Here is a 21,880-nt window from a genome sequence, read left to right as displayed (position 1 = left end):
AGAGGGGCGGAGCCAGGCGGAGGCGGGGCCGAGGAAGGGGGTGGAGCCAAGAGTAGTCCCTGAAAGCGCCGGGAGGGGCAACCACTGCTGGGGGCGGGGCTTGCCGCAGCCACTCAGAGGGCGCGATCGTGATCCCGTTAGTTCACTGGCTCTGCGGGCGGGAAAACCGGAGCTCACCCCCCCACCCCCCCCACCGCCCCGCCTTCAAGAGCGTGCCCAGAGCGGGGAGGTTTTCACTGAGCTTGGTGGCGGTGAGGCTGCGTTCTTGTTGAGGGGTTATTCGGGCAGGTGGGGTGGGAATTTCTTCAGATAGTGGCCGGCCGGGTCTCCCTGAGTTTAGGGACGAGATGGTCCTGATTCCTTCAGTTTGAGGGATGAAGTGGATGGGATTCCGTCGTTTGGGGAAAGCAGGGCGATGGATCCCTTTCAGTTTGGAGCAAGAAGTGAAAATAGATTCCACTCAGTTTGAAGGAAGAAGTGGAATCATTTCCCTTTAGTTGGGGTAAGAAGAGGGACGGGTGCCCCTCAGTTCTGGGAAAATGATGTAATGACTCAATTTGAGTGAGGAGGTAGAACATGTTTTTCTCAGTCGGGTAAGATGTGGGATGGGTGCCCCTCAGCTTTAATGAAAAATGGAGACGGTCCTCCTCAGTTTGGGGCGAGATAAGCCCAAATGCCCCTCAGGTTTGGGGTAAAAGGTGAGGGGATCCCTTTTAGTTTGAAGGGACTCGATAGGCCGGGTTTTCTCATAGTTAAGGGAAAGAAGATAGGTTCCCTTCTGTTTTCATGGAAAAGGTGAGGAGACTTTCCTGTAGTTTGACCGAAAGGGAGGCCGGGTGCTCCTCGGTTTGGGAAATAAAGAGGAACAGCTTCCTTATCAGCCTCGAATGAGCTGGGACCAGTTTGGGCCTTGGAGTTTCTGGGGACGTTGAGGAAGGACGGCGTTGTCCCTCACGGCTTTCTGGGAGGGCCCAGTGCGCGTGCGCAGTGCTGGTCTGGGCGGGGGCCCGAAGGGGGTCCTAGGCTCCGGAGGGCGGCGGCGCACTGCCCCCTGCAGTCTGCACGGGGCAGCGTCGGGGCCCGCGCCTTCAGTACCGGCTGCCGGCGGCTCCAGCGGGTCGGCACTAGCGATGAAGGAGATGCGCCCCTCCGGCCTGGACCCCGCCCCCCGCAGATCCCCTCCGCTCCCGCGACGGGCTACCGCCTCCGGCGGGTGGGATGCGGCCGCGCCTCCGGAGGGCTGTGGCCGCTCGCAGCTCTGAAACCGGGTCAGGGGAGCTTTGGGGAAGGTTTGGGGGAGCGGACTCGAAGGAATAGGTTTCGGGACTTGGAGAGCTCGACTGGGGGATTTCCAGAGCTCAGACTGGTTTAGAGGGGGGAGGAGCAGGGGTCCAGAGTCCGGACGCCCGGGGCACGGTCTCGGAGTCCGGACCCGGCTTGGGGGTTTCGGAGCTGGGATTGGGGGGAGCGGGCCCCACGTGCTTGTGACGCGGGGGCGGCCGGTAGGCGCGGCGGCGACGCGGGGCCGGCGGCCGTGCGGTGCCGGGAGGGCGGCTAGGCAGGCGGCAGGATGCTGCGCGCCGCACTACCGCTGTTCGGGCTGCCCCTGGCGGGGGCGGCCGCCACCGAAGAGCCCACCCAGGAGCCGAGGTCGTCCGGCGAGCCTCCCGCAGGGCTGGCGCTCTTCCGCTGGCAGTGGCACGAGGTGGAGGCGCCCTACCTGGTAGCCCTGTGGATCCTGGTGGCCAGCCTGGCCAAAATCGGTGAGTGCGTGTGTGTGAGCGCCAGGCCGGCGGCCGGCAGCGGACCCGCCCCCAACCCCTAGTGCCCAGATCTGGGCCGGCTTCTTGCAATGCCAAGACTCAGGTTCCGATTCCGCAAATCCGGGCTCTCACAGAGTTCCTGCGCCCTGTCTCCCTCCTCCCCTCCCCGCGGGGGAGGTCTGAGGATTGGCCTTCTCTGAGGGCTGCCCCCAGCTCTTCCCATCCCTACACTCTTTGCCCTCTCTGCCCCCCTCCTCCCCATAAGCCCTTCGGTCTGGCCTCTTCTCCACCAATCTCCAGGCTCCTAGAAACCTCTGTCAGCAACAAAGATGTGTGGAGACATTGTGGAGATAGTGTTCTCCAGCGAATCCAGGCATTCTGGATCTGCAGAAGCAGTCTTCCCAGGAGACCACATACAAGTGTCCACTCTCTTGGGATACTAGATTGCCACTTTTCCTCTAGGCCCCCCTCTGCTCTCCTATAGATGACACCGTTCTTTAGGTGTGCTTAGCAGGACCCTCCCACCATGATTCAGATCTACATTCTTCCCTTTTCAGGGTAAAAAACAAACAAAAAACCCTTCCATTTCTTTTTTTTTTTTTAAGATTTTATTTATTTATTTAACAGAGAGACACAGCGAGAGAGGGAACATAGCAGGGGGAGTGTGAGAGGGAGAAGCAGGCTTCCCACTGAGCAGGGAGCCCGAGGTGGGGCTCGATCCCAGGACCCTGGGGTCATGACCTGAGCTGAAGGCAGACGCTTAACAACTGAGCCACCCAGGCGCCCCAACCCTTCCATTTCTTAGGGCCTTACTATCTGCTGCCTACACTAGGTGCTTTCATACATCTGACCTCCTTCAGTCAGCACATTAAAGGTTGTGCTTCACATTCCTTACCTTGAATAGAGCCGCTTTTCCTTGCCTTTGCCCCTTCTTCCCCACTTCTGAGCAGCCAGTGGTCCCTCCTCCTACCAGAGACCCTCCTCCATCTCCCTGTTGTTCAGGCTCTGCTGTGGGGGTGACTAATTATAGCTGAGCGTTGCTACTCCCCAGCTATGCTGGCACAGGCTGTACTCCAATCTCACCAATACAGTCTTCCTGTAGGAATCACACAGCTTAGAATGTGCCCCTCAACTCCCCCAGGGACTCTGCTGGGGGTGGGGGGTGGGGTTGCTGGGCAGGAACAGAAGAACTTTCCACTCTGTTCTTGCAGCCCATTAATAATGGAAAATGGGGCCTGAAGGCCTTCAGGGAACCGAGTTCTGCCCGAGAACAGGCTTTGGTGATGGGTTTTGGATTGCAGTGCTGGGGTTGATGCATGCTCTGGAAGTGAGGATGGAATGGAGTCCCTGAAGGAGAGGAGAGGGGAACTGAAGGTAGGGATGTGTGTGGGCAGATCTATGACTGAATTTACCTTAGGGCCTGGCAGCAGTGAGAGCAAGAGGGAGGAGCCCAGATTTGGGAGCCGAGAATTGGGTTTGCTGAGGAGTTTATGAGTTGCAGGAAAGTTCTTGTTTTATTTAGGGTTTATATAGCAACAACTGTAGTTTCCCCAATAAACTGTAGTGCCTTGCCTAGCTTGGATGTCACCTCCTCTGGAGGTAGAAGAAGAGAGCCTCCTCATCAGACACACACACACACACACACACACACACACACACACACACGAGTCCTCACAGAGGATGGGAGAGATCAGTAGGATGCTCAGGGATACCTTCCCTCAGCTTCATTGCTAGGAGGTTCCCCCCCTTTTTTTTAATTTAATTTTTATTTTATTTTTTTAGATTTTATTTATTTATTTGAGAGAGAGAGACAGAGATAGAGCACAAGTGGGGAGGAGAGGGAGAGGCAGGCTCCCCGCAGAGCAAGGAGCCCGATGCGGGACTTGATCCCAGGACCCTGGGATCATGACCTGAGCCGAAGGCAGATGCTTAACCGACTGAGCCACCCAGGCACCCTCTTTTCCCCTTTTATTCAACAAATATTTATGTAGATCCCCCTGTGTGCCAGGAACTGTTCTAAGCCCTTTGCATATAGCTTCCAAAGGGCACTGTCTTGGCATTGGGTCTCACATAGGCTAACACTTCCACTACCTGCCACTCCAGGTATGGGGACAAGTGTTTACTCAGGATCTCAGGGCCTAGGGGAAAGCCAAAAGAGTTTGTTTTAGTGGGCAAATAGTGGTGATAATGCTAGAAACCCAATTCATAGTTCCTCTTCTTTTCCTGGGGGCAGGTCTGTCATTATTTTCCCCCAGAGTCATTTTTTTAAAGGTTTTTTATTTTTAAGTAATCTCTATACATAACTCAAACTCACAACCCCGAGATCAAGAGTGGCATGCTCTACTGACTGAGCCAGCCAGGCATCCTTCCCCAGAGTTCAGGTAAATTAAATAGCTTGAGATCACACGGTTAGAAAGTGATGGAGCCAGAAGAACTGGAGATCCTCTTACTGCTAAACCCAATGTTTTTTAAGCTATTGTGCCATTAGTTGAGCCTATATAATGAGAAGCACTTTGGGCTAGGAGGTCTACAGTGCTGCTAGGAGATATAATATGTGTTATTGTCTAGATAGGGAGCAAGACACTATATGTTAGGTAATGTTTATTGAGTGCTTATGATAAAGCACTGGGTTAAGTGCTATCGAGTAGATTGTTTTACTTAAACCTTACAACAATTCTATGAGATCATGACTGTTTTTATTTCCATTTTGCTGACAAGAAAACTGAAAGTCAGAGAGGTGAAGTTATGTGCTCCAAAGCCACAGAACTAGTAAATAGAGGAGCTAGTCTTTGAACCCAGGCAGCCTGACTCTAGAGGCCCTGATTTTAATAGCTATGTTATGCATAAAAATATACCAGTTAACATTTGCTGAGGCTCAAATAATAGCTATGAATAAGGGAGATCAGAGAAAGGTGAGGTCCCCTGAGGATGAGAGTAGAGAGGAGGGGGCATTTCCAGAATGGAAAGAGCAAGAAAGGCCTAGTTTACCATGACAGAAGCACCAAGAGACAGACAACCTTAGCTGCAGTGGAGGGCTTGTAGCCATGCAAGTTGGAGATTCTAGCAGTCTTGCCTCTCTTTTCTCCTCCTTGGCCCCAGGGTCAGGGTTCCTGACCTTAGATAACCTTTTAAGACTGGGAGGTTAAAGGCCAGTGTGTGTGTGTGTGTGTGTGTGTGTGTCCCATAAGCTAATACATCCTGCCCTCTTCTTGCATTGTAGTGTTTCACTTGTCGCGGAAGGTGACATCGCTGGTCCCTGAGAGCTGCCTGCTGATTTTGCTGGGACTGGTGCTTGGAGGCATTGTCTTGGCTGTGGCCAAGAAAGCTGAGTACCAGCTGGAGCCAGGCACATTCTTCCTCTTCCTGCTGCCTCCTATTGTGTTGGACTCGGGCTATTTCATGCCTAGCCGGCTGTTCTTTGACAATTTGGGTGCCATCCTCACCTATGCCGTGGTGGGCACACTCTGGAATGCCTTCACAACAGGTGCTGCCCTCTGGGGCCTGCAGCAGGCTGGACTTGTGGGTGAGTGACACTAGGACCTGGACTGGCAGAGGGAGGCTTTGCCAGGTTCATCACCCAACTCCCTTCTCCAGCTCTGGAGATCCCGTATTGGCAAGAGCCATGCCCTGAGAGCTCTGTCTTAGGTCCCTCCTACCTGGAGTGCAAGGCAACGCTCCAGATGGGCCTTCAGCCTTCATTTAGGTCTCTGCCAGTTGAGTCTGGGCTTCTGCAGTATGACAGCTGAGCAGAGGCCTGGCTCCCAGCTGTGTGTGGGCTGCCGAGGCTGGGAAGCCTGCATTACTACTCTGCTGCCTCTTGCCCTCTGTTACCACACTGCCACTTGCCAGTCTTGCTCCCCTGAGGCACAATTCACTGTTCCGTGAGGGCCAACCATCCTGGCTCTGCCCAGGTCACATCAGGGTGGTTTTCTATTATTATTTTTTTTAAATTAAGATTTTTTTTAACGATTTTATTTTTAAGCAATCTCTACACCCAACATGGGGCTTGAACCTACAACCCCAAGATCAAGAGTCGTGCTTCATTCACTGAGCCAGCCACTGTTCAGCCAGGCACCCCCTTACATTTTTTTTTTAAAGATTCATTCATTTATTTGAGAGAGCGTGTACATAGTGGGGAAGGGCAGAGGGAGAAGAGACTCAAGCACACTTGCTGAGCATTGAGCCCGAGGCGCGGCTGCATCTCAAGACGCCATCAGGATGTGAGCCAAAACCAAGTCAGATGCCCAACCGCCACCTAGGGGACCCCTGAATTTTTTTTAAGTAATCTCTACACCCAGCATGGGGCTTGAACTCATGACCTCGAGGTCAAGAGTCACATGCTCTTATGACTGAGCCAGCCAGGCATCCCTGTTGTTGTTATTAATGTTATTATTATTATTATTATAGATAAATCTGTATTATACATCCACAGGATGCAATACATTACACTGAGTGTTCTCTTTTTACTTATCCCATGGACTCTTTATAGCAACCCTGTTGGGGTATAATTTGTCCCACTTAATAGATGAGGAAATAGAAGGCCTTGAACTCATTTGATAACAGGTTCAAGGTTAGTAGGAGAGGTCTGTTTTACTGGGGCTCCTTGTCCTTAGGCTGCCTTCCTACTCCCTTCTTCCTCATTTCCTGTACCCAAATCCATTCAACTCTGAATGTTGATAATTCATACTTCTTCCAAGGTACAAGGGGAGGTGTGCTATTTCTACTTGAGGACTCCAGCCTGGTTTTCCTATGGATGAGTGAACTCTTTGGGGCAGGAAGGGAAGGGAGAACATCAGATAATAATAATAATAACAACAACAACAACAATAATAAGTAATATCTATTAGGTGCTTACTATGTATGAGACTCTGGCTAAATAAAGAAACTTTTGAGGGAGATACTGTTATTATTCCCAATATATACATGAGGAAACAGGCTCACAGAGATTCTATTGTCATATTCAAGTTCTCCCCATGGTGGGTGCTTTTCCTATCATACTTAGCCCTCGTGGATGGACAGCCCCTGCCCCTCCTGCTGACATCCCTTAGGCTGAGAACCACAAGTGTGGGAGAAAGCACTCTCTTGTTCTTGTCCCTGATAAAGCCAGTCAGCAGCCAGTTTCCACCTGCTAGTGGTTCTTATTACTGCAGTTGCAATTTTTATTCTCAGCGCCACCTTAACTTTTCAGGTTACTTAGACTTTCTTAGCCATCTCCTGGGTTGATTTTGCAGCAATCTCGTGAGGTAGGCAGATGAGGAGGCATGGCTTAAGAGAAGTCATGTGACAGTGACAGCGCCAACATCACAGAGCTGGTAAGTGGCAAAGCCAGGCCTTAGGCTCAAGTCTCCTGACCTGCGGGCTGACACTGTCTTAACCATCCCAAGTCCTCTCTGGGCATCCTTGTTTCCACAATGCGGGGGCAGGGGGTGGTGGTGGGAGCCAGGGCTTGTCACGAGGAATGCTGTGGGAGACCAGATACCTCACCAGCTGCTGTCCCTCATCTGTCCCTCAAAAGCCCCTCGAGTGCAGGCCAGCTTGCTGGACTTTCTGCTGTTTGGGAGCCTCATCTCAGCGGTGGACCCCGTGGCCGTCCTGGCTGTCTTTGAGGAGGTGCACGTCAACGACACTCTCTTTATCATCGTCTTTGGCGAGTCCCTGCTCAATGATGCTGTCACCGTGGTGAGAGTGCTCAGTTGGCTGCCATTCCCTGACTGCTGCTACCATGCTCTGACTAGTTGGGTGTCTGAGCATGCTCATACCCTTCCCTGGGTCCCCTGGGGAAGAAATACAGCCTCAGTTTTCACCTTCTCCTGGCAGTCCCATTTGGGCCTTCCCTCTCCTTGCTCCTGACTCTCCTCTTCTCACTCAGGTGCTGTACAAGGTCTGCAACTCCTTTGTGGAGATGGGCTCTGCCAACGTGCAGGCTGCTGACTACCTGAAAGGAGTCGGTCAGTATTTCCCCCTCTTGGCTGGGTTGCTGAGTCCCTGCCCCCAACTGCATCAGGACAGAGGAGGCTGTTGGGTTGCCTCATTCCCTTCCCTCCACTATGGAGAAATGGGATCCTGAGAACCTGAGAAGGGGGGGCTTTCCCAGGATCCTAGCTCTGGGATCCTGACCCCCGGGGAGTACAGTGGGCATTGTCCTCCACTCCCTGCCAGGCAGCAGTCTTGTCTGCCCAGGTGGGGTCCAGGCCTGGGGTCATGCTGACAACCCACTCCTCCCCCAGCCTCCCTGTTTGTGGTCAGTCTGGGCGGGGCAGCCGTGGGCTTAGTCTTTGCCTTCCTCCTGGCCCTGACCACACGCTTCACCAAGCGGGTCCGCATCATCGAGCCGCTGCTGGTCTTCCTCCTCGCCTATGCAGCCTACCTCACTGCTGAAATGGCCTCGCTTTCTGCTATTCTTGCGTGAGTCGTGGGGGCCTTGCATGTAGGCAGCTGGGAGGGGGCATTGGAGATGGTTGCCCCTTACATGGACAGAAGCAGGACCCTGAGGAGGCAATAGGCTTCCCTGAGCCCTTGTGGTAGTGGGAGCCTCAAACTCCCCTGGGGAGACGGCAAACCTCAGGTAGTGTTTCAGGATCTGCCTCCAGAACTGCCCTAGGCACCTCAGAACCCAATCTTCCTCTGCCTAAAGCACTCTCTGGGGTATAGGCTGAGCTAGAAGTGGACCTCAGGTCCTGGTGCTACCAGCTCTAATGGCCACAGCACTTTAAAAAGTGCCTCAGAGAGGATGCTAGTCAGAGCATGTTTCTCGCAGCTTCCCTTCCAGGAGGCACTGAGTGGGAACCTGGAGATTTGGACCCTTATCCCAAGACCACCCACCACTAGCTATCCTGGGATAGTCTCTTTGCCTCCCTGGGCTTCAGCTCTGACGGTCTGACATCCTGTGATGGGCAGTACCCCTCCTGCAGCACGCTCAAACCCCAGAGGCTGCAACCCCTCCTTACTAGCCCTGTCTGTTCATTCCTCTCCCAGTGTGACTATGTGTGGCCTGGGCTGTAAGAAGTATGTGGAGGCCAACATATCCCATAAGTCACGCACGGCTGTCAAATACACAATGAAGACTCTAGCCAGCTGCGCTGAGACCGTCATCTTCATGCTGCTTGGCATCTCGGCTGTGGACTCTTCTAAGTGGGCCTGGGATTCTGGGCTGGTGCTGGGCACCCTCTTCTTCATCCTGTTCTTCCGAGCCCTCGGTATTGCCAGCACCCTCTGCTTTCCCACTCTCCTTTCTGCCCTGTCCCAGCTCATCCCCCACTTTGAGTCCACATCCTTGTCAATTCCTAAGCACCCCCCCTGTCCCATTGCTCACCCCTCCCAACCCCTCTCAGACCTTAGCCCAGATACTTGGTGTCATCCACTCCTGGGTCCTCCACTCCCAACGCCCTGCTCCCACTGGCCTCCCTCCTGCTGTAGGCGTAGTCCTGCAGACGTGGGTGCTGAATCAGTTCCGGCTGGTCCCTCTGGACAAGATTGACCAGGTGGTGATGTCCTATGGGGGCCTGCGGGGGGCTGTGGCCTTCGCTCTCGTCATCCTACTGGACAGGACCAAGGTCCCTGCCAAGGACTACTTTGTGGCCACCACTATTGTGGTGGTCTTCTTCACAGTCATTGTGCAGGTGGGAGAGCCCATGAGGGTGGGTAGGGAGAGGGTCTGGCAGGCCCTGGGGGAGGCATGGAGCCTTTGGGACCGGGGCTCTTCTCTTTGGGGGATAGGGACCTGACTTCCCAGACCTTGAGTGCAGTAAGGTGGAGGTACAGAAGCTGAGGTGTAATTATGGGGAGAGAAGGGCAGCAGGGAACTGGATAGGGCAGGGCTCACCTGCTGCCTGTCCATAGGGCTTAACCATCAAGCCACTGGTCAAGTGGCTGAAGGTGAAGAGGAGTGAGCATCACAAACCCACCCTGAACCAGGAGCTGCATGAGCACGTGGGTACCAGAACCCCATCCCTCCACCTATACCTCTCTTCCTTCTATTTTGAGCAGAGTCCTGATCCAGTCCCCCTACCCACCCCCTTCTAGACTTTTGACCACATTCTGGCTGCAGTGGAGGACGTTGTGGGGCACCATGGCTATCACTACTGGAGGGACAGGTGAGGGAGCTCCCCCAAGGCTCCTTCAGCAGCTGCAGCCCCACCAGCCAGGGCAGCATTGGGGATGTGCCACACTTCTGAGAAGGGACACAGCCAAACTTGGGCTGGGTGACCTCTGCCAGGAGCTCTTCAGTGGCATCCCAGTACTCTCAGGATAAGACAAGTCTTCCCAGGGAGGCCTGCCTGGCCCTGTGTGGTCTGGCACCTGCCAGACTCCAGCCTCATCGTGTTCTGCTCTGCCTTTGACTCTCTGCCTGCTAATTACACGGATCCTGGTTTAGAACCTCAGGACCCACTCTGCTTCCCCCACCCTGCCACTGGGACCTTTGCCCATATTCTGTGTATTAGAACATTCCCTTACCTCCTTCTCGCCTACTTAACCTGTTCATCCTTCAGATCTCACCATAGGCATCAATTCTCTAAGGAGGACTTCCCTGGCCTCCCTGACTAGGACAAATCCCTATCATACTCTGTGCTTTGTAGTTCTTGTTATGGTTGCAATTTTAGTTGTTGCAATAACTTCAATTTAATGTCAGGCTTTCCCATAAAGCTGTAAGTTCCATAAGGGCCGGGATTAGCTTTGAGATTCTCCCTGGCTGAGGCCCATACCAAGAGAGCCAGGCCAGTGCTGGCAGTGCCCCTGCCCCATCTGAGGAAGGGCCAGCCAGCTGGGCTTTGGGGATGGCACTCAGGGCTGGGCCTGACGTCCTCTGTAGGTGGGAGCAGTTTGACAAGAAGTACCTGAGTCAGCTGCTGATGCGGCGGTCAGCCTACCGCATCCGGGACCAGATCTGGGATGTGTACTATAGACTCAACATCCGGGATGCCATCAGCTTCGTGGACCAGGTGGGCCAGTAGCCAGTGGTGGGTGGGCAGGTAGCCAGCAGAGCAAGGCAGGAAGGGGTGACAGGCAGGACCTGAGCAGGGAGTTGGGAATTCCCAGCTGACTCCATGGTCTGGTAAAGTGGTAGCTGCAGGCACCAGCCTGACCTGATGCTAAATTCAGAGTCTGGCAGGCAGTAGAGAAAGGTGAGAAAGAGCTGGACTCTCGAGTCAGCAGATGCAGTTCAATTCTTACCACTTACAGGCTTGTGATTTGGGTAAGTCCCTTAGCCTCTCTGAGCCTCAGTTTCCTCAATTGTAAGAAAGCAGGAATAAGAATACCTATGTCACGGAGTTTTGTGGATTCAATATTTAAAGTGCGTAGCACAGTACCTGGAAGATCAAAGAGCAGAATAAATGTTAACTATTGTTCTTTTTATTACCCTTTGACTGTCTGGGCCCCCCTCCATCTGATTGCCGTCTCACCTCTGTCTTGGCCCCTGCAGGGAGGCCATATCTTGTCCTCCACAGGGCTCACTCTGCCCTCTATGCCCAGCCGCAATTCTGTGGCAGAGACCTCTGTCACCAACCTGCTGTAAGTCCTTGAGCCCCCTTCCAATTCCTCAAGCTCCTCTCTACTGGGCCCTCTCTGTGCATCCCTTTTGGGGAAGATTTGTGGGCACCTTTGCTTTTTGCCCTCCCCCTGGCCTGTGCCTCCTGGCCCCTCCCCGCACACATGTTCCCTGCCTCCTGCAGGAGGGAGAGTGGCAGTGGAGCGTGTCTGGATCTGCAGGTGATTGACACAGTGCGCAGCGGCCGGGACCGTGAGGACGCTGTGATGCACCATCTGCTCTGTGGAGGCCTCTACAAGCCACGCCGCAGGGTGAGAGCAGGCAGGGTGTGAGAGTTCCAAAGGGAGCTGGGGCGGGGGGGTTGGGGAAGGTTGGTCTGGGGAAGCCATGACTACAGGCTCAAGAGGCAGTTGGCACCAGCTAGTGGAGAGCTAAAAACACCCAGTTGAAGAGTATGGGTTTCATCTTGTTGTAATAACTTTTAGTTTTTGTTGTTGTTGTTGTTTGTTTTTTTTTTTGAGAAAGGGTTGGCCTGATAAAAGCACTGTTTAAAGATGTCTTCTTCTGGTAGCAGAGCACAGACCAAATTGGAGGGGTGAGGTGAGAGACGGGGAGAGCCAGTTGGGAGGCCAGATTGAAACACCAGATCGGACCTGGGTGGTGATAAGGGAGAGGAACACATAGGATTGGGTGGTTGTCCTGAAGGGGAGAGGAGGGGACAGACTACAGAGGGCTTGATGGGGTCACAGACAAAAGCAGAAGTACTGGAGGAAGCCTGTGGGACCAGCTTAGCATGGGGAAGGCAGGCATCTCTTTTAGGTAATGTTAGTCTAATGCAGGTCAGGAAGCTTTGGGGCTCGAAGGCCCAGCCCATCCGGGAGGGAATCTGCTGCAATCCCACAAGAGGGCAGCAAGCCATTACATTGAACTTTTCTGAACCGGGAAGGCAGCTGTTACGATTCCTGGCAGCTGAAACAGTCCAGGTTATTTCTTTCATTGAGACGGAATTGGCTTCCCTTAACTCGGTGGCACTGGTCCTAATTTGACTCTCTGCAGCTCTGCAGATAAACCTTCAAAGGTTCCAAGACAGTTCCCTTTCACACAGGCCTTCTTGCCCTCAAGTCAGCATTGCCTCTCCCTGGTGTGTCTTCTCTGGTCATTAAGAAACAAGGCCCAGAAGGCTCCTCTAGCTGTGGTTGGTCAGGGCATGGCATAGGGGCTCTCCTACCTTTTTAGCTCTAGAATTTGCCATTCTCTTCCCGCTGCTCAGAATTCCCCCAGCTTTGTTTTACCACTCTGAGGCTCCATATTATCCTTACAATTAGACACACCCCCATAATCTTCCTCAGTTAATGACTGTTGAACTCTGTCTTATCCAACCTGTGGGGTTTTTGTTTCATTTTGTTTACTTTTTTCTCAAGGCAAATTTTACTCATTCACAAAACTAGACAGAATAAAATAACTCTCATGTATCCATCGCTCAGCTCCTCTATCAATGCATGGTTAATCTTGTAACATGCTGTACCCCCACCTCACCCCATCCACACTTTATTATCTTAACTCCAGACATATCATATCATATCACCTCTAAATATTTCAATATGTGTCTCTGTGTGGCAGGAACTCCCTATATGTATTCATGTATATGTATATTATATATATATACACATATATATATAATAGTACTGTTGTCACTCACAACAAATAACAATAATTCCTTCTCACATGAAATATCCAACCAATGTTCATAAACATCTGTTTTCCAGATGGTTTGTTTAAACCAGGATCCAAATAAAGTCCACACTTTGCGTTTGGTAAATATGTCTCTTTATTAAAGAAGAAATCTCTAATAGTTCCTTTTCCTTTTCACCCACTTGCTTATTTATTTATGAAGAAACTGGATACTTTGTCTCAGAGAATTTCCCATTTTATGGATTTTACTGATTGTATTCCAGTGGTGGTGTTTAACATGTTTCTCCATCCCCTGTATTTCCTGGTAGTTAAATCTAGAGGCCTGGTCAGATTCAGGAACTTTCACTAGGTATGCTATGTATTTCTTATTGTATCACATCAGGATGTACGTAATGATTGGTTGTCTATGGATGTGTGTACTAAGATTGGTCAATGGGTGCAATTCTTATGTAGTCAATTAAAAAAAAACTGGAGTAAGATTGTGCTTATCCCTGTTAAATGTCATCTTATTTGATTTAGCTTATCATTCCATCGTTTGGATCCCATGTGTGGCACCAAATATCTGTTCAGATTCACATCATGTGAAAATTTACTAAGCCTGTTAACTTTGTATTCATCCAAATCAACATAAAATGTTGAACAGGATAGAGCTGAGGAACAGAGCCCTGTGGCATGCTACCAAAGACTTTCCTCCAGACTGACATGGATCAAGCATTTTTGGGTATGGTTACTCAACTAGTTCTGAGTCCACTTAGTTATACCATAACACAATCTGTAATTCTTCGTGTTCTTCACAGAAATGTCATTAGAGAGAGAGAGAAATGTCATCAGAAAGAGACAGAAGTGTTTAGTATGCAGTTACAAATAGGAGATGATAGTTTAAGAGAGAGATAAGGGCTAGAACTAGCAATTTTTTTAAAAGATTTTATTTACTTAACAGAGAGAGTGAGAGAGGGAACACAAGCAGGGGAAGTGGGAGAGGGAGAAGCAGGCTTCCCACTGAGCAGGGAGCCCGATGTGGGGCTCGATTCCAGGATCCTGGGATCACAACCTGAGCCACCCAGGCGCCCCTAGAACTAACGATTTAATAAGCAATCTTTATCATCAGAGGTTTCCTCACCTGGTGACATCAGAATCCCCTGGGGCAGCTTGCTAGAATATATATTCCTGGCTTCACCTCCTGGAGATTCTGATTTTGTAGTATGGAATGGGACTAAGAATCTGTGGGCTTAGTAAATTGTGCAGGTGACTGAAATGCAGTTGGTCTGATGGCATCATGGTCTCTATCACGAGGCTAGCTGAAGCTAGGGGAAGGGCTAGTTCACTGCAGAGAACATTTAGAGGGGAGAGAGGAGGGCCAAGGACAACACTGTGAGGAATCCACATGGGAGAAAAGGAAGGGGAGCCAGTAAAGGAGGGGAGAGGAGCTGTAGCAGGTGGTGTCTCGGAGGCCTGGGGCAGGACAGCTGGATGCTCCACAGAGGTCAGGTCAGTGCCTAACCAGAGGCCATGCCATGGCACTGGTGACCAGGGAGAAGGCAGCACCATGGACTCGTGAACCCCGGAGTTATATTTCTGTTTTTAAGAAAGTAAGGGGTATGAGGGAAAGTGTCAGAATCATAGTATAAATGTTTGGCAGCAAAAGGGAAGCAGTGGCTTCAGTGGAAAGGCTTTCTTCAGGGGAATATGGGCAGGAGCATGCTTAAAGGCAGGGGATGGGCATGGTGAGGGGAGGAGTGAAGGTGCTGGGGCAGGGGGAATGGGAGGGAGCCAGGAGCTGATGGAGGCAGGGAGGAGTGGGTTGAGCAAAACGGGCCAGGGTTCAGGGGGAGGCCTGTGAGGGAGCTGATTCCAGCACCCCCAGGAGAGAGGGGTCCCTCTGGATGATTAGGTAGAGGAGGGTAGATGGGAAACTTGAAGGGAGCTCTTAGAACTGGCTCAGGGCAGCAGAAAATAGGAAGCATAGGAAAAGATCTTACTGGGGAGGTGAGCCCAGATGAAACGATTCAGACCAAATGGCAGTACTTCTATCTGGCAGTCTAGGTAGCTACGTAGTGGGCTTGGTCTTTGTGAGAAAGAGTGGGAAGGAACAGATGATGGGGGTGGTCCTGGATTGGGTGCAGGTGGCTGTTGGGACCAAGAGGGTCCAGGGTGTCAGGAGAGAGAGTTCTGGAAGTCCAAAGTTTTTGCAGAAATGGCTGGCTGGAGAGTTCATTGTGGAGGGAGAATCCTGTGTACTGGGGGTTGGGGAGGGGAAAGGCACAGGGGACCAGGCTCCTACATGGAAGTGCTAAGAAGGAAATGTCCCCCACAGTCTCATAGTAGCCCTGAGGGACAAGATACAGGGTCTCCGGCCTCTTGTTACTTCAAGTCAGGGGATTGGGAAGGGCAGTAGAGGATAGAGACAGCGAGATTTGGGGGGAATGGATTCGTGATAAAAAGTTTTTCCTCCAGTGAATTGAGAATACAGAGTGTCTGGCTGGGTTCCTATTGTATTTTTTGTTTTTTTAATCCATGGTTGGTTCTGGAAAAACTGGGCTGGCAGGGACTATGGTGCACATGGTGCTGTGGCCTGGGTTCCTGTGGGAGGCCAAGGCTCCCAGCCTCATGGCAGGGCGGGGCTGTCATTGCCAGTACAAAGCCAGCTGCAGCCGCCACTTCATCTCAGAGGATGCTCAGGAACGGCAGGACAAGGAGATCTTCCAGCAAAACATGAAGCGGCGGCTAGAGTCCTTTAAGTCCACCAAACACAACATCTGCCTCAACAAGAGCAAGCCACGACCTCGCAAGACCAGTCGCAAGAAGGCACGTGCTTTCTCTGGGACTTCTGTTTGGGGCTGGAGGCTGATGGTGCATAGTTTCAAGCTCCCAAGTATTGGGATCCAGCCCAGGGGGACCCTGAGTTGGATAATCCTCAAGGCCTTGGTGGGTGCAATAGTTTGTGTTCCCTTTTGCATCCTCCTGGAGTCCCAGAAGGGTAAGATGAGGCCTTCTGGGGGAGATCTGCCTCTTGCTGTGTGGGCGGTCACCTGCTGGGAGGCAGCAGGACCTCCTACCAGAAATGAACCCAGCAAGAGAAAGGCAGGTTCCTGGGGGCAGGGCAGGGGGAGCTCCATGAGTCCCTAATTCAGGCCACGCTGAGGCATCCCGAGCCCTTGCTGGGGCATAGGTTACTTACACTCCACAACACTTGCCTGGGGTGCCCCGGGTGGATGGAACCACTGGGATTGACACAGATTCCCAGCCCCGCTGTGTCAGGGAGACCCTACCAGACAACAGGGTTGGGGTTTTGAGCCACAATCAGAGGCTTAGGGTTTTTTTCTTGGTCCTCAGAAGGATGGCTTGGCTAACACTGAGGCCACAAATGGGAAACCTCCTCGAGACCTGGGCTTTCAGGACACAGGCAAGCAGGGAGTGGGGGTGGGGCTGAGGATGGGGTGGGAGGGCAGAGGCCCATCAACCAAAATCTGGAGGATCCCCTCTGTGCTGCATTCAGTGCCATAGGCTGAGGCTCCTCCCTTCAGGGACCTGACGGGCTTACTTGATTTCAAAGCTGACCATGTTCTAAGCAGTTCTTAGTTTGTGGCGGGAGGTGTCTGGTAGCTAACTACAGGTTATAGGCCCTGAGGACTTGGAGAAAGTATCATGGAGAAGGGGGGAGCTTGAAGGATGGGTGTCCCCGAGCCCAGTGTCCTGTCTGCAAAACCAGGAGTTTGGATGAGCTGAGCATTGATGGGCCTTCCACCTCTCCAGATGCGCTCATGTTTTCAGCTGATGACGGGTCCAGGTCTGAGAGAACAGGATGGAGGGGCTGGAAAGTAGGACCTCCCCGCTGGCTTCCTCTGAGGAGGGGCTCTGCAGCCCCACCTCCCTTCCTCTCCAGCCCCAACCCCTAGGCCAGTGCTGAAATAGCCAGAGGAGAAGGTGGGGGGCTGTGCCAGCCATGGGCTCTTGCCTGGGTGGACGGAGAGCTGGCTTGGGCTTAGGCGGCACCAAGAAGCAGCTGCTGGGCTGGCCATCTCCACTCATCTTGTCCCCGTCCAGCTGCTGTGATCTTAACTGTGGAGTCGGAGGAGGAGGAGGAGAGTGACAGTTCAGAGACAGAGAAGGAGGACGACGAGGGGATCATCTTTGTGGCTCGGGCCACCAGTGAGGTTCTTCAAGAGGGCAAGGTCTCAGGTAATGCTTCCCTCCCAGTCTACCTCCCCTGGGGCAGGCTGGGGCTGTGCAGCCACCTTCTTCCCTCTTCCCTCTGGCCTTCCCTCCAGACAACTCCCTTTTCCTACTCATTTATTCACCACGCAGCATTTCCCAAGCATCTCCTTTATAATCAGACATCTGACATGCCTGATCTGATTCAATCCTCACAACAACCAAGATGGGGGAACTGAGCTCATAGAGCCAAAGGGTCTTGGAATCTGTCCATGATCCCACAGCAGTACCAGAATTTGAACCTGACCCATCTGACTCCAAAGCCTGCAGCTTTGTCACTGCCTCTCAGCCTCCCTTTACAGTCTGGCGAGGCATACGAGGCGACAAGCAAACCAAACACCAGGCTCTGTTGTGACCCATGCTCAGCACACCTGCCCTCAGGTAGAGCCCCTGGTGAGGATGGCAGCCTGGCCTGGGGGAGGGGTCTGAATTCATCAGAATGGCATTATTGCGGATAAAAAACAATATATATGTGTTTCCATATGTGGAGACCTAACTTACTCATAATATCACTGCTAGTTGGCTCCAGCATCCTCAGGTGTCATTTCTAAAATGTTTATTATAGAAAATTGCAAAATATACAATAGACAGAATAATAAACTTCCATCTACCCATTACCCAGCTTCAATAATTACCTACTCCGAGTCTCATTTCATCTATCCTCTCTCACCTATGCCCGTCTCTTCACTGGGTTCTTTTGAAGCAAATCTCAGATATCATTCACCTTGTCAATAAATACTTAAGTATGTATCTTTAAAAGATAAGGATTCTTCTTAAAAAATATTACTCATAATACCATTATATCTAAAGTCTTTGTCACATGTTCAAATTTCCCTGATTGTCTTAAATTTTTTTTTTTTTGCAGTAGATTTCAAATAAAAATCCATACAAGGCCCACACATGACATTTGGTTGCTAAGTCTCTTTTATCCTACAGCAGTGGTTCTCAAGGGGGTGGTAGTGGAGTGACTTTGCCTGCAGGGGACATTTGGCAATATCCGGAGCCATTTTTGGTTGCCACAACTGGAGAGGCGCGCTTGCATGTAGCAGGTACAGGCCAGGGACGCTGCTAAATGTCCTCTAATGCATGGGACAGCCTACAGCAAAGTATCTGTTCCATCTTGTCAGTGATGTCAAGTTTGAGTAACCCTGATTTACAGGTCCCCCCCTCCTTTTTTCTTTCCCATGTATTTATGGAAATAATCTGGTTATTTGTCCCAGTCTTTCCTTGTCTGGATTTTGCTGAAAGAATCCCCAAAGCATCATTTTAATATGTTTCACTGTGCCTTATATTTCTTTTAAACCAGTCATTAAATCTCGATCAGATGTCAGTTTAGATGTTTTGCTAAGAATCTTTGAGTGGCGGTGATGGCGTACTTTGTACCATGTCACATCGGGAAACACATCCCCTCTGGGGTCTGTCTTCTGTGAGGTTACTGTTGATCACTGGGTTCGGATGGTAACCTGGCCCACCCACTGGGAAGTTCACCAGTAGCTGTTCGGCAGTGTTAGCAGCCACTGACGGTCATCGCCAGACCCAGCACTGCATCCAGGGCTGCACAGTGGTCATACTCTCCATCTCCTTTGTCATCTGCGTTACCAGCACTTCTTTAAAAACTTCACATCAGTGACTTCATTACTTTGAGGGGCAGTTCATACAGGAAAGAATAGATGAATGCTTGATTTTTTTTTTCCTTTCACTTAACAGTTTTCAGGCCAATGAAGCCTCCTCCAAAGGTGAAGATTGAATTTTGTTGTTGTTTTAGTCTCGTGGTGGTGGTTGTTAAAATTTAATATTCCGGGTCTTTCAAGAGAGGGAGTTTTACTTCCAATCACAGCATCAATACATTTCATAACGTACTCGACTGCGCAGGACTTTATCAATGAGCAGGTACAGACTGAGCACCTGTTATATGCAAGGCATTGTGTTGACTTTGGAGAGCAGGGCGTGGGAGGTGGCCCAGGGGGCTTCTCCTCTTTCAGAACCTCGGACTTCCTGTCACACAGTGGCCCGGCCTCCCATGCCGGCTGCCAGCAGTGCTGGGACTCCTTGGCTCAGGTCCCCTTTGCGGCACAGCGTCTCGCCTGCTATGGGGTTTGCATGAGCTCACTCTCCTGGGCTCTGGTGCACCAAAGGGCTGTGGTGGGTGCTCAGGCAGGGCGTCCAGCACCAAAGCCTTTGGCGTGGAGCCTCGAGGTCTCCCTCACCCTCAATGCTGTCTCCTCTGGGACAGGGCCTGGCAGGATGTGGTTTCTGAGGCCAGTGCTGCAAGTTGGTGAGGACTGATCACAGATGGGCTTTCTTCCTGCCTGGCGCCTCTTCTCTCTTGAGTTACCTTCATTCATTTAGTCAGTATTTGCTGAGCAACTACTCTGTGCCCAGCCATGTGCTAGGTGCTGGGGATATACAATGGAGAGCTTTCCCTCATCAACTAATCGCACATATGGATGTATTAGGGCAAATGTGGAATGAATTTATTTACGACAACGTGGTGATACTTGAAAAGGATTCCACTGTGTTACTAATGAGTGCATATGTACTCTCTGTCCCCAGGGAGCCTTGAGGTGTGCCCAAGCCCACGCATCATCCCCCCCTCCCCAACCTGTGCAGAGAAGGAGCTACCCTGGAAGAGTGGGCAGGGAGATCTGGCAGTGTACGTGTCCTCGGAAACCACCAAGATTGTGCCCGTGGACATGCAGGCGGGCTGGAACCAGAGCATCTCGTCCCTGGAGAGCCTGGCGTCCCCGCCCTGTACCCAGGCCCCGACTATGACCCGCGTGCCTCCTTGCCCGCTGGCCGCTGAAGAGCCCCAGCCCCCTTTCGACCTGCCTTATGATCCACGCCCTAGCTTCGCCTTTCCCCCAAGCCTGGCCAAAGCAGGCCGCTCTCGCAGTGAGAGCAGCGCTGATATCCCCCAGCAGCAGGAGCTGCAGCCCCTCATGGGGCATGAGGACCGCACCCACCTTAGCCCACGCGCAGCCAACTCCCACTGGTGCATCCAGTTCAACAAAGGTGGCCGGCTGTAGCCCACGGACTCAAGGAGGAGCAGGAGGCTGGACGACCATGGGAAGTCTTCCCTGGGCAATGGTCAGAGGAGCCCACTTAGCCTAACAAGGAGCCAGAGGAGCCTGAACTAGCAACTGGGCTTCCCTGGGGCAGGTCAGAAGGGTATCCTGGACTGGTCCTCACAGGGACCCTTTCACCACCTTCCCTTTCAGTAAGGCCCTTACCCTGGCTCAGGACCCAGTCCAGAACTTCTAGGGGCTAGGCCCAGCCACTTGGGAAGCTGATGCCCTTTCCTCAGTGGGTCCCCCTATGGTCACTCTTGTCAGCTGTTCCTGCCCCCAAAGCAAGGGCATCATTCCATAGCTGATGCTGGTCTTTCCTGCCCTCCACCCATTCCCCAGCATCAGCTCAAGGACAGTGCCCTGGCACTGAGGCTCTTCAAGGGGCTGGTCCTCAGAGGGATGGGGGTGGGAGGTGGAGCAGGCCTCAACCTTAGGCTTTGCTGCCCTGTTGGGTCAGCTACCTAGAGCTTATGGGGGGGGGGGGGGGGAGCAGTGGGAACCTGTGTCCAATTCTTTATCCCCTTCCCTTTGCTGCCAGTTATTGGGGCCATAGTTCTTCCTTTGACAGGATCAAGGCCACAGGGCTGGGCCAGGCTTCAGATCAGGGCTGTTTCTTGGTAGGGGTCACTCTGAAGATCAGCTGCTCTGTATCCAAGTCTGGATCTTTCAGATTCCTGGGTCTGGATTTTCTGAGGAAGGGAGATAGTGGCCTCTGGGCCACGACCACCTTGACATTCCCCAAATAGGAAAGGAGCCAGGTATTAAAGGGCCACCGTCCCACTGCTCTGGGGGCTGCGATGCCTGGCTGCAGTGGGAAGGGGGCTGACTGGGTGGCAGGTAAATTTCCTGGGGTTAGCACCTGCCCTGTGTCTTGTATCTTGAACCTAAGACACATTAAACATCTCTCAGATGAATGGGTGTCCTGTGTCCATCTGTCTGGGGGTCCTAGGGGTGCGGGGGCAACTGGGATATCTAATGAGGGAAATAGAACCTTACAACTGCCTGCCCTGGGGCTTCTAGGAGAGAGAATGGAGGGGGATCCTGGGAAGGACTGTTAGGCCCTCTGGCCCTCTTTTCCCTCCTCCCTCATACCTTCCCAACATGGTACCCTGAGCGGGGGGCCTGCAGTGGCTGTCCAGGGATCGTTGTATGGGCACAGGGTCACAGAACTGGGAGTCCACTCTAAAATAGGGAGGCCAGCAGGAAAAGCGACCCCAGAAAATAGGTCCCAAGGTACCCAAAGATGTAGCCAGCACATACTGGGACCAGATAAAGCCTTCCTTGAAAACCTGAAGGCAGGTGTAGGACAAATAAACAGAAGTCCTCTGCCCATGGCAGGTGGGAGGCCAATCTCAAGGGAGCTGCTTACCACTCAAGTTTACACTATAAAGTGGGTAGTGTGGGGTCCAGAAACATCTAGGGACCAAAATCCTTAGACAATAGCAGCCCCAGATTCAATTCCCACTGTGTCTAAAGGACTTTTAAGAAGACATCCATCTTTATTGAGATATAACACATATACTACAAAACTCAACCATTTAAAATGTATAGTTCAGTGGTTTTTAATATATTCACAGAGTTGTACAACCTCATCACAATCTAAGTTTAGAACATTTTCATTATCCCCAGGAAACCTTGTGCGCATTGGCAGGCACTCG

At 52.0% G+C, this 21,880-nt stretch overlaps 1 protein-coding gene across 8 annotated transcripts; it reads left to right on the top strand.

Moving 5' to 3' along the window:
- Positions 1-88: 88 nt before the first annotated feature.
- SLC9A5 (solute carrier family 9 member A5) lies at positions 89-21,125 on the top strand. Of its 8 annotated transcripts, none has more exons than XM_073880142.1 (17): positions 89-1,763; positions 4,984-5,286; positions 7,279-7,442; positions 7,633-7,711; positions 7,991-8,168; positions 8,739-8,959; positions 9,180-9,382; positions 9,603-9,692; positions 9,786-9,856; positions 10,573-10,702; positions 11,185-11,273; positions 11,435-11,561; positions 13,586-13,663; positions 15,577-15,747; positions 16,279-16,345; positions 16,987-17,121; positions 19,708-21,125. In XM_073880142.1, exons 1-17 carry the CDS (start codon positions 1,571-1,573, stop codon positions 20,178-20,180), a joined length of 2,772 nt encoding a protein of 923 aa, XP_073736243.1. In that variant the 5' UTR covers positions 89-1,570; the 3' UTR covers positions 20,181-21,125. The 8 variants fall into 8 exon arrangements, with proteins under 8 accessions (XP_073736243.1, XP_073736242.1, XP_073736244.1 ...); XM_073880141.1 differs by having other exon boundaries at positions 16,276-16,345; XM_073880145.1 differs by lacking the exon at positions 89-1,763 and adding an exon at positions 3,009-3,137 and having other exon boundaries at positions 16,276-16,345.
- Positions 21,126-21,880: the final 755 nt, after the last annotated feature.

The sequence above is a fragment of the Callorhinus ursinus genome, unplaced genomic scaffold (assembly GCF_003265705.2).
Source record: "Callorhinus ursinus isolate GAN/ISIS: 27379988/994484 unplaced genomic scaffold, GSC_fseal_2.0 scaffold37, whole genome shotgun sequence".
Taxonomy (NCBI): domain Eukaryota; kingdom Metazoa; phylum Chordata; class Mammalia; order Carnivora; family Otariidae; genus Callorhinus; species Callorhinus ursinus.
This window is presented reverse-complemented; position numbering and strand designations above follow the sequence as displayed.

Excerpts from the sequence above, each read along its gene's own strand:
- SLC9A5 (XM_073880141.1), top strand. The coding sequence starts at position 1,571 with ATGCTGCGCGCCGCACTACCGCTGTTCGGGCTGCCCCTGGCGGGGGCG. Across the intron at positions 7,712-7,990 it reads TGACTACCTGAAAGGAGTCG|CCTCCCTGTTTGTGGTCAGT; the intron begins GTCAGTATTTCC and ends CTCCTCCCCCAG. Across the intron at positions 9,383-9,602 it reads TCTTCACAGTCATTGTGCAG|GGCTTAACCATCAAGCCACT; the intron begins GTGGGAGAGCCC and ends GCCTGTCCATAG.